This window comes from Symphalangus syndactylus, chromosome 14, assembly GCF_028878055.3.
Source record: "Symphalangus syndactylus isolate Jambi chromosome 14, NHGRI_mSymSyn1-v2.1_pri, whole genome shotgun sequence".
NCBI classification, from domain to species: Eukaryota; Metazoa; Chordata; class Mammalia; order Primates; family Hylobatidae; genus Symphalangus; species Symphalangus syndactylus.
In genome coordinates this window covers 40,171,747-40,183,924 of record NC_072436.2, presented here as the reverse complement: position 1 = coordinate 40,183,924, position 12,178 = coordinate 40,171,747, and the positions used below count along the sequence as shown (strand labels likewise).

The following is a 12,178-nucleotide window of genomic DNA, read 5'->3' as shown; positions in this document are numbered from 1 at the left end:
GACCTTGGGGAGGTGGGGAAGAGGAAGAGGAATCATGGACAGCTTCACGGGTAGGTGGCTTTGGAGCTGGGATGGGTGAGGACAGCTGGAATGTGGGCAGCACGTGACCAAGTGCTTTGCAGGCATGGCATGGTCCCCAGCCAGGCCCTGAGGAAAGGAGAGTCTCAGGACAGCAGCTATGTCACTGTAAGCAGGACCCTTGAAAGCAGGTGCCACCTGCAAAAGGGGGAGCCCTGAGGCCCAGGCAGGCCTGTCACAGTGTGGGGCACCTGTCTAGACAGCCCCATGGCCAGCAGTGGGGGTGGGCCATGGGCCATGGGGACCTTCCTGGTATGGGGTACTGCCATGTCCCCAGGGAATATGGGGGGCCCAGGATGGTCCCCAAGGCTCGAAGGACCCAGGTCTTGTCATACTGCCAAAGAGATGTAAGGCCTAGAGAGGGGAAAGTGTGCATATCTGTGAAGGCATGGAGCCTAGACATTGGAAGTGTCCAGTAAACATTTTCTTTTGGCAGAAGTGTCTCCATGGCACTTTTACCTACAGCCCTGCCACATTTTGTCACAAACTGTCCAGCAGCCCTGAGATGGAGCCCCAGTGTAGACCGTCATGGAGCACACTGGCTCTGAAACAATGAGGACCAGACTCGAGAAAGCCAGATGGGGTTTGTCTGTCAACAGCCACAACATAGTTGTGCTGGGGTGGCTGCTCAAGATAAATGACCTTTGGTGCTCCTGCCGAACGGGTTGTTAGTGTTCAGTCCTTTTCCTAACACTGAGTTGTTTTGTCTGATCACTCTTCCTCCTGGTTCTGCGGGTCTGCCTTCTTGAAAGGGAAGAGCAAGACTCCAGCTCCCTGCCTTGTAGAGGTGCCTTCTACCCTGCTCAGTGTTGAAGCAAAGGAGCAAAGCAAAGCTTAAGTTAGAGATTTGGTGCTCAGCTAATCACAGAGACTTTTAAATGTCAACCAGGGTTTGCTATCAGGCCAAAGCTGGATTATTATTACCCAAAGTAGAAAACTGTGAGACAGAGGCAGGTGGGGAGGGAGGGAGAGAGAAGAAAGAAGAAGGCAGAGGATTCGTGGATTTAATTTTTTAAAAATAAATATATGATTCAGTGTCAATTAAAAACAAGTACTCCAGGCAAGTCTTCCTGCAGTCCTGTCTTAGCTGCACACGCAGCATAACTGCAAACCCACTTGAGCTCATGTTTGCTCAAAGACCAATTCTATTAAACCCTTAGAATGTTCTGGATTTCAACATTTCAACACACAGTCCACAGACAGCCATTCTTTCAAAAGCTTAGTGTTTTCCCTATAAGTGTGTTTTCTGGTAAGGTGAACTAAGGCATCCTTTTCCATTTCAGGCTGTGGTAACAGCAGATAACAGCCGCAGAGGTCATAGCCAGCACTTTCCATGCGTCCCTTCATTTAATCCCAGTACTCCTAGGTGGTACATCTATTATTTTGTCCACATGAAATATTAAAAAGTCTGTCCTAAATTTTAAATAGAACGAAGTACTGGGTTTCAAGCTACTAGTGGCCGTTTCACAGGAAACACTACAACAATGGGACTTCGGGAATGTGTTCTGGAGACTCTGCTCGTTGGTGACTACTACATGGAGCACAGGAAAGTGTCTTGAGTGGCAGCTATGTGCCAGATGAGGTGACAGGTTTTACTCACATGACTCCCCAGAAGCCCTGCAGCATCCCCATATTTTATAAAGATGAAGTACAAGCCCAGAGAGACAACTGACTTGACTAAGTTCACACAAAAACAGCAAGGTCTGGGCCAAGACGGAAGCCTGGGCTTTGCCTTCTTCTGCCTGCAGGGCAGGGGCTTTCATCCTGGCTTCATGCTGATTTCAAAAGCCTCTCACTCTCTTGACACCTCATGGCCCCTGAGTTTATCCCAAGAATAATAGTTCTACTGTCCTCCTGGAGATGCCGAAGAATCAAAACTGCAACACACAGAGGGCCCGGGTGTGCACCAACACTGTAGTACACACCGATGACAGCAGATTGAGCCATTTTTCTCCTAGGTGCGTCACCCAACCAACTCCTGGACCCTTCTGCTGTGCTGCCCTGAGAGTCACAATATGTCCTAGTGGACTAATTAGCACTAACTACCCAGGTCACCCCAAGGCCATTTAAGAAAACAAATAAAAAAGACAAAACCAATGAGTATTGTGGCTGAAGATGACGAAAAAAAAGTTAAAAGCAGGGAGGAATGAATTATTTTTTCTTTCTCAATCTCTCCCGCTGCTTAAAACAAAGACAGGTTTTCATCTGAGAGCCTGAGAGCTAAGCAGCTACTTTCTACATGAAAAAGTGAAAACATTAAAATAAAATCCCTTTCTTTCAAGCTAACGTTCTAAAACTGAACCTCTGCAGAGGCTCCAAAAGAGAAATGCCTTGCTTTTAAGCCCCTGAGTGAGAGGGATCCTGAGGAAGTGGCAGAGGGGATGAACCTAAGCTTTGGGACATAACAACTGGTACCTCCAGTGGCCACCACTCCTAGCTATGCTGCCTGTGGATGGGCCCCCAGTGCTGGCCCCTAACAGCATGCGGAAGCCTCCCCAGCAACTCTGAAGCTATTTGCATCACATCCAAGATGAACCTAGGCAGGGAGGCTGAGTGTGCTTGGGAGATGCCAAGTTAGGGAAGTAAGTTCCCCAGGGTCCTTCAACTTGTGGTGCCTGATGATATCTGCTTTTTTTCCAGTGCAGATGGAGACACAGCAGCCTTGGGGGGATATGTGAAAGTAAGGCCCCCCTCCCTCTGCCTTTCCAACTGGCTGATCATCTCCTTCCTTCTCATAGCTACTTCTAGGAGAGGCATCCAGGCAGGAACCACTTCTCCATTTCACAGAGGGAAGACTGAGAACCATACTAGAAAGGGGCGTATTTTAATTAAACTGGAGAGTGGGGAACAGTGATGAGGAAAGCAAGCTGATAGACTGAAGGCCTTGCCTGTCACTGCCAGCATGGGCACTTGAGCCTTCTTATCAAGGGTTCTGATGGGAGTTTTCACTAGGATTCCAGGTTTCGATCATCTAGTAGCCGAGTTCTGATGAGCTGGACTTTGGGTGGTTGAGGTAGGGAGCAGTGGAAAAGGGAATTGGAGTCATATCAACCTCTTTGAACACCAGTTCCTTCCCCTCTCTTCTATAAAAATGTCAATAGCAATACCTGCCTGGCAGAGTTGTGAGAATTAAATGAGATGATGAATACATCTGCTCTCAGCACCACACCACACCTGTGGCAGTCCTCAGAGAGAAGAATCACAGTTTCCATTCATTGAGAGCTCACTAAGTGCCAGGTATGCTCAGCTCTTGTGCAGACGTTCTTTTTCTTTGGATGTAAATGTGACATGGGCAGAGCAGGAGGAGCTGTGAGGCTGGCTGGGCTGTCATAGGGATTGCCGGCGTCTTATATGGCATTCAGGACTATGGAGGGTCCACGGGAAGAAACACAGAAACAGAACCCAAGTATCCTTGGGGGACTCTTGGACTTTCTTCCCCTTGATCTTAGACATGCCTCACAAAGAGATGCTGGTTTCTACCCAGACCCATTCCTGGGGAAGGACCCCCAAGCCAAGCAAGGTAAAGCCCAGACTCAATGACATGAGTTACAGGTTTAAGACAGAAGCATTCCCATGAAGATTTTTCTGGCCAGTGGCTTATATAAGAGAAATTTGCTCATCGTATTTCTATCTGGCCAAGGGAGGGGTCTAGAGGGGCTTTCAGCAACCCAAACAGTCTTGTCAGCCCTAACTCTGGACCTAAGGAAATAATTATGAATCCTCAAGATCTATTTAAAAGTGTCATTACTGTAGATAAACAAAGAGGAGTGGATGCTTCTTCCTACTCCACCTCGCTGCAGAGAATCCATCCATCCCAGGATCACTGACCACTGACTGGATGAACTGGGATTGGTGTGGGAGAGTGGAGTTTTCAGGAGCCAAGAGACTCCTGGATTGTCATGCTCTGTACTCCTTCCCCACAAAAGGAACGTCTAGAACTCCTGCTGAAAGTAGTCATTGCCTGCATTTCCTAGGCAGAATGTGTTAGCTCCCTCCCCAGAAGAACCTGGGCGAAAGTGTCCCAATCTGCATTCAGAAAGAATCCCTCCCGCAAAGAACTCTACACCCTCTAATTGAAGATAACATGAGGGCACATTCTCCTCTCTTAGAGGGTGTTTTCAATACTAAGTTCTATCTCTGAAGAGAATGAGGACCTGATAGGGGCCAGTGCACCAAGTTTTCAACTAAAACAAAAGCAAAACTAATCTGCAGTCTTGAAGGTGGGCTTGTTCATTACCCTGCCCCCACTTTTTAAACATTTTTTTTTTTCTTAAATGAAACAGTTTCTTTTATCTTTTGGCTTCTCGCGTACTCAGAACCATAGAGCTCAAAGCTTCTCAGCTCAACGGAGAACTCAGCACTTCTTGGACTGATAAATAGAGCAGCTTTAAAATGCTTAGAACTGAAGACAGACCAACTGTGGCGAGAGAAAGTAAACACATCCATGCACCAGTCAACCCTAGCAAGCTCCTCACTGAGATTACAAACTGCAGTTCCTGCCTGAGCTGGAGAGGATGCTGGAGCAGGCTGGGGGACAAGAACCAAAAAGCAGCCCTGGCTTAGCTCTGGCTTAGGTAGTTGTGCCCCAGAAGAGCTGGGTCCTCAGGGAGTCTTCTTGGGGCCCGGTTTGGATGTTCCTAAGCATAGAAGACTCTGCCAGTGTGTCCCTCATTCGTTTCACATTTGAAAATGTACCAAGAGAAGCGGGAACCAGCTTTATTCTTTCTGATCTAGATGGGACTCCTTTCCCTTGCATTCAAGCTCTCTGTGTACAGGTGTAACTTGCCAGTGAGAGGCTTGGAATTTCTCACAAAATAGAATGTGATAACGACATAATTTGATATGAATATTTGAGGAACTTTATCTATGGACAATATCTACTTTAAACATCCCCCTCCCCAAGTCACACACACAAATTGTTTTTATGAGAGCCAATTAATAAATGCTAATTCATTCAGGCATATCTTCACTAAATTACTGTTTCATTTAATTGCAGGGGAATTTTCCATTACTAAACTCTCCCTTGCTGATTTTTTTTTGCATTATTTATATATTCTTTCAATTTCACTAATAGTGAGGTTGGTATGTGATATTATCTGATGTTTGTACGTCTTAAATTTATTTTTCATTTAAAATATTTCCTCATTCTTGCAGCTCCACATAATCTGGGAGAAACATCAATAAAAGCAGGTAAGATTTTACAATAAATGATTGAAAAAGGCACTGGCTGAAATTAACCTGACAGGAACGCGTCCTGTGTGATTGTGTTTCTCTCATTCCAGACGTGTGTGTGTGTACATGTGTGTGTGTCTCTACTTTGAGTTAATGTGGGAATGCTTTCCTATATCAATAAGTCACAAGTCGATCTATGAAAAGATTGTGCATACAAAATAGAGATGAAGATCACAGGGGCTTTAATAATAAAATAAACATAAACAACACTCGAATCTCTTTATAAATCCCAGAGCACAATGTGCGTTTTCTTACTTCCTTTTCATGGACCCCAAATAAAGACTTTAACAGCCAGATATCCAAGATCCGGATCAGCCAGCTTCCTAAAATTATGCCTCTTTTCTTTTTTAAGGTGTAGAAAAGTGGGGATATCCCATGGTGGTTAGGGGTTGCTTGGAGACTGTGGTAGAGATTTGATGTTAACAAAAATGTGTTTTGAAAGCAGGATTTCAATTTTCTTATATTGAATGGCAAAGGTTCCACGCACCTGGCTATCTTCATTTCTGAAATAAATGCTTTCGTTTTATTCTCTCCAGCTACCTTCTCCTTTTCTTTCCTTTCCACCCCCATTGCCTCCTTTCAGTGTCTTTCTTTTTCTCTTTATTCTTTTACTCCTTTCTGTCTCACAGCAAAATGTTCTGGAGGATGTGAATGATTAAACTGTTTACTCCAAGGTTTAGGTACGAAAAAGGCATGTCACTGTAAGTAAAGTTTCACCTTTATACCCAACTCCATCAATAATTACAGAACAAGGATGACTATTAGTAAATCTTTCTTACAATTGGCTCTTACAAAAATGATTTCATTTTTTCTGGGCATACCAAGTTTGACAGATTTTACTTTTCACAAAAATTATTTACACAGCAGAGGAACCTGCTCCAAAATGAAGGCAGCATATAAAGGGCCTTTGAGTGTATCCATAGGAAAATGAATACCTATAAAATGCATCTCAATAAATTAGAGATTTGAGGCCATAAATAGAACGTTTTGACATATTATATTAGTAGATGCCCTCTAATTTAAACCAAAGTGTCCCTTAATAATTAAAATTCCATGAGATCGATTTTTTATTTGGTTTCCTTCACTTCCTTTGTCTTCTTCAACAAAATTAGGCAGAGTCCTTTTGGGGGTAAACTGATAAAATTAATTAACTTTCCTTCCACCACCCAAAAGTTCCAAATAAATGCTTCCAATAGACATCAAAAAAGTGTCAATTAGAAATAATTGCTTCTTATCAATCAGTGGAGCAATTAAAGTGACAAAGCTTAAAAAGATACTTATCTTAAAACTAATTCACAAGGTAGCTAAATTATCTCCTAATTAACTTGCATTGTGGAGGGTGAGGGGGATAGACCATCTTGAAACAAAGATGAATTGATGAACCCCAATACCTCTTTATGTTCCTCAAAGCTGCTTCCATTCCCCGAAACCTTATTTTCAACCCAGGCAGGAAACCTGGGAAGAAAACAGATCCTTTCCAAATGCATTTATTCCCCTTTCCTCAATTCTAAAACTAAGAGGAAGGAATGGGGCTTTAGATCTCACATCAGGGAAGTTAGAGACATCGTCGTCTGCCTTGTCTTATTTTACCACTTGAATGAACTATTTTCAGGACGGTGGGAGTGGGCTGCGACAAGTTATTTAAGATAACTTTTAATGACAGCCAGCCTGCTTGCTTTTACAAAACTCTCTTCCTCATTGGTACAGTATTGTTTTCACTTTAATATATATGGGGCATTTAATATTTCTTCTGCATCTTTGAATTTTTTTAAAAAAATGTTTTTGCTTTAGAGAATTTCGTCCCTGATGTAACAAAAATAGCGATTTTAAGGAACGTTCAGCCCATCGCTGACCTGCGCATGTTAGAATGATTCGCATTCAACATTCCTTCAGAATAAAGCTGTAGCAAAGACAATGTTAAGACTCTCTGCAAGGCAAGACCAGCCAACGACGAGGTGAGAGAGCCGTGGCAGGCTGGGCGGCGGAGGCCGCGCAGGAAAGTTTTTCTGAGCGTCTCCGGTTATCGGTAAGGGTGCGCTCGGCCTCGCTCCCGCGAAAAGCCGTGTGGCTGCCTGCGTCCCAGGCTCTGCTCAAAGAAAACTTACAGGGGAGCTCCCTAAGCACTGCGGAACTCGGGAATAGAGGTGCCTGGGGAAAAGAGGGAAGCTGCTAAAACCTGACAGAAAATGGGCTTGTAAAAACAGGAGGGGTCCGCTTATGAATTTAGCTCCAATTATAGACAACAGTGTCAGGTAAACTGATCAGAAAGACAGAGGGCCTCTCCCTCAGGTTTGCCCAGGGAGGGTTCAGAAAAGAAACAGGGAGTGCCTTCAGCAGTCTATGCTGTTATAGGCCATTTTCTTGTTTTAATAGCATTTAAATTAAACTATAAGAAGAAAGTCTTATCCTCCCCCCCTAGCCACTTTGTTTATTTGTTTTGGAAAGAGGGTAGAAGAAGAAGCCCCTCTGTCTTCCCGAAGAGAAGAACGGGGAAAAAAATTACCTGGTAGGTCCAGGGGCAGAGGGCTCTCTCCCAAAACCCAAGCGCGATTTGCATCCGAGCTAATGGGAAAGCGCGCATCTCATCATCTGGCACTGTTACTGATTAAAACTACAGTAAAAATAAATTGTGCCTTTTTTATTCTTTCCATACTCTATTCCAATTTACTCTAATAGAGTACTTCTAGAATGAAAATAAGTAGCCGAGAAAAAAAAAGCTCATCTGAGGGAGGGGGACATGGTCTCATTTCTTGGGCAGCGACGGAGAGTAAGGGTCCAGCCCGGCCACAGTAAATTTGACTTCTGAGAGCACCCACTCCTTCTGCCACCGCCGGAAGGGTCAGGGGAAGGTCAGGAGGAAAGATGGACCTCCAGAGCTGAGCAGATGTGCCATTGGACCAGCTTGGCATGGGATTGGGCACCGGGCACTGCACATTAGGCCTCAGGGATGGTCCTGGCGATGTCTGGTATCGTACCACGGTTTGGCTAAAGATTAAGGGACTAAAACCTGATCCTGACCTTAGAAAGTGGCCTAGGAGCGCTCGTAGTTCCCGGGCGCGGACCGTAAAGAGGTTCCAGGGAGCTCTGCTCGGTCCCAGGGCTCGCCAACCCCGCCGCGCCGGGGAATGGCTGTGAGATCTCTACCCTGAGGCCCTTGAAGGGACCCCGCGCCTTCTAGGGGCAGCCGGATGATTCTGGCCCAGGTCTCTGAGGGGAATGGGGGCCGGGAGGGAGCATTCGTCTGCAGCTCTAGAGAGAACCCGAGTGAGAAATATTCCGGCGCCCCAGGGGTTCCCGCTCCCCTCCTAGTTGAGCCATGGCCCTGGGACTGGAGACTGCGCCGCACAGCCCGGGCCCCGCGGTGCGCTTGGCTAAATAGAGATCTCAGCCGCGCTCCGCGCCCGATCCGACCCTCCTTATTATAACAAATGTCCCGTTTGCAGAGCGGGACTTCATATTCGCGGAGAATTCATTCTGAAATATCGATTTCCTCTCACTTCGCCGGCCCAAATCGATAGCGATGCGCCCTGGCCCCATAAATCGCCTTCTCTGCGGCCGGCCAGACTCCATCCATCACTGCGGGCCGCGCTGCGCCTCTGCCGCTGTCCACACTCGCTGCCCGCCGGGACGGCTGCACCCACCAGCCCCGACCCTGGAGCTCCTTCCCAGCAAAGACCCTGCCCAGCCCTGGCCGGGAAGGGGGAAAACAGGCATCGCGGCCTGGGAGCTTGAGTGTTTTTGAAGGCCCTGCTTCCGGGCGCAGGTGGGGAGGGGGTTTTGACTCCGCGAGCAGCTTAGTCCTCACCAGCCGGACGCCCCGCGCGCGGCTCCCTGCCTGCCCGGTGCTGGGCCAGGAGGAGTCGGAGAGCACCTGAGTGCGCTGCCGACTCCCAGGCCCGGGACCACCGGCTCTATTCCCGTTGGCTTGAGAGATGCGGGGAGCTCACAGTCCATCCAGGGGAGTCACTGGGAAGGACTGCGCGCACCCGAGGAAGAGGACATAGAGGTCGGGGACGGGGAAACGGCAAGTCCAGCACCGGTGCAGCCCAGGGACAGAGGACGAAGAATGTCCACCCTAATGCGCCATGCAAGCCTGGGAATGGAGCTCAAAGGAAACCCCCTCTAACTTCACAGAGATCCCCTCACCGTTCCATGTGGTCCCTCGAAACCTGGGGAGGGCGGTTCAGCTGGCCGAGTGGAACCCCACTGCCCGAGAACAGCGAGGCGGCTCCAGCGGAGGGCCAGGCCCCAGGCGCCCCCAGCTGGGTCCCCACGCGGGTGGGTCCCGCGAATCCCGTGCTTACTCTCCCGAGATCTAACGACCCGAGCGCACGCACGGACGCTCAGCGGCGCTGGGGCTCGGGGGTCCTGACCACACCGCTTTCTTACCAGATCTGATGGAGTTGTGAGGCATCGCCGGGGAGTCGCTCGCAGCCCGCCGAGGGCTCGGGGCTTACTCACGTAGGTCCGGGCCGCGCCTGCCGCTGCCCTGCACAAATCCAGGAGAAGGGCACGAGATGAGATAAGATTCGATGCCTGCATCCGCAGGCCCCCTCCCCAGGCCTTATCCTTTACATCTGCATCGTCTGCCAGGAGTAGGAGGATTTTTAGGCGAAGTAGGGCCAACCTCAGCCTAGCCTAGCTAACAGGCTTCCCGGGAGGATCAAGGATTGGGGGTGCACTGAAGAAGCTCCAGACTCCAACCTCCGTGCCCACTCCCTCCGCTGTCCCAGTCTTATCCCGTTTAACTTGGGAGGGAAAAGGCTGCCAGGCTTCCTGGGACCCTCTCCTTTCTTCCATCCCCCCGTCCTCACTGCCAGCCAGCTTCCAGCTAACCCCTGGGTGACATACCTGGCCGGGCGGCTGCAGGCCCTCACTGCTTGGGTCCGCCCGCGAGGGTGCCCTGGGCCCCGTGTCTCTCCTCCTTCTGAAGTTTGTTCCCATCCACCCGGCATCGCCGACCGGTTTTATCCCGCCGAGGCCCTGGGAGATGGGTCTGGCGAGGCTCGCAGGCCGCGGATTGGCTGGCTGGGTGCAGGGGGGTGCGGGAAGGGGAGGATTTTGCAAGGGGGACATGGCTGAGTGGACTCAGGAGTTAGAAACATTCGCTGGGAGCTTCTGTTTCCAGCGGAGGGAAGAGGGAGGCAGCTGAGCCCTAACTCAGCAGGCCTGGAAATATTGGAGGAGTGGGGAACAGAGGCCTAGGAGCCTGAGGATGAGGCTCTCTGGGTCCTCCTGGGTCACTGACCACCAGAAGTGAGAGGGATGGTCTCTGCAGGATGCCCTTCTTGCCCCCTGTCACCCCTGGTTTGCTCACCGGGAAGCAGCCTTTTATTTTGTAAAAGGAAGGAGGGAACTTCTGTTTTATGCCTGATTCTTTAGGTAGAGCCTGCTTCCAGGGCTGTAGGCAAGATGCTATTACCTTCTCACCACAGCTATGACCTCTTCCAGGGAAGAATCCTGAGCAGCACCTGAAGCCATTCCCTCTGTTCTACACAGATAGAGTCCACACCCTTGCATTGTTAGGCTAACGAAATTGTCACATAACCCATTCCACAGCAACTCCTTGCCTCTCTCCTCTGGAACACACACGCAGCCACCTGCCCTCTTTCTTGCTCCTTGAGGATTTTGAACTTGGAAGAAGAGTTCAGGGGAAGGGCATTGAGGGCCTAGACTTCACCTCTGTGTGGAAAGGCCTTAGAAAGGAACAGGACTGAGCTGACCTCTGGCCTGGTCTGTAGGAATCAACAGCCTCAGCAATATGGGGGCCTGGGTGTGGTTAAGAAGGGGTCCACCGGTGGGAATGACGGCGGGGTTGGTGAACCCTGGGACCGAGCAGAGCTGCCTGGCACCTCTTTACCTTAGTGATGGCAAAAGCTGCCCCCTCCTTCCTCATAGTTCTCTCTGTCGGGGAGTCGGGGTACATGTAAGATTGTGAGTGGGTATGAGTGAGCAAATGTCCTGGAACACTGGCAGGCTCGGGGGTCAAGGCCCAGATGCTCTCCCAATCTTTGGCCAGACACCTGGACTCAGGATTACAGTCTAGAGGACAGCCACGCCCTTTTCAGAGATGGCTCTGCAGGCCTGGTGGGGTTGTTCTGGGACAGGAGGCTAAGGAGCCAGTGGGAGGGGGGACGAGGAAGGGCAGGGGAAACTGGGATATTCAGGGGGATTGGATGTGTGTGTGTGTGTGTGTGTGTGTGTGTGTATGCACATATGTACACGTGTGTGAAAACACATGAACTATTTTTATCAATTAAAAAAGTTTTCTCTTTCATGTCAATCCACAACCTCCTTCCACCCAGTCTTTCTTATCTCTCAATTTAGGAGAAATGAATCATCTTGTGAAAAAAGAGAGAAGATGTGTGTCCCTAAATGTTTCCTCCACATTTGCAAAAAGGGGCTGTAAACAAAAATAGTTGGTGCTTCATCATTTTAAATGTTTCTCTAAAATTGTAATTTTAAATTTCTTGGTGGTTTTCGAAGCTCCAGATCCCTAACTTCTCTGGCAGTCCTTCCCAGAGAGAGACAATCCAAGGGTGTTGGGATGGAAACGCATCTTGGCATAGGTCCTCCGGACCCCGTGGGCCAGTTTGCTCCCCTGGATTGTGTCCTCCTGCTGCAGGGGAGGTGTGGAGTGTGGCAGCTGCAGCAGAAACTCTCTTTGTCCACCCAGGATTCCCTCCCACCAGGGAGGCAATGCTCCAGGGTGAATCTAATATGCCCTCATTTCAAACAGCTCTGACAACCTTAGAGATTCTACCCAATCTAAGGTTCTGATACGTACCAATAACCATTGACTCTCATGCAATCATTCTTGCCTATGCACATCTTTTCTGCCCAAGCAATGAACCCTCTCCCTTTCCCA

At 48.8% G+C, this 12,178-nt stretch overlaps 1 protein-coding gene across 1 annotated transcript in view; it reads right to left on the bottom strand.

Annotated features, from left to right (window-relative positions):
• The window catches only part of PAX8 (paired box 8), a 59,954-nt gene extending 49,702 nt beyond the window's left edge, over nt 1-10,252 (bottom strand). Inside the window, exons 1-2 of the mRNA XM_055241323.1 lie at nt 10,162-10,252; nt 9,700-9,799 (exon numbers count right to left, since the gene is read on the bottom strand). Coding sequence (XP_055097298.1) covers nt 9,700-9,724 — 25 coding nt within the window. The 5' untranslated portion in view covers nt 9,725-9,799; nt 10,162-10,252. The remainder of the gene's footprint in view (nt 1-9,699; nt 9,800-10,161) is intronic.
• Between the last annotated feature and the right edge of the window lie 1,926 nt (nt 10,253-12,178).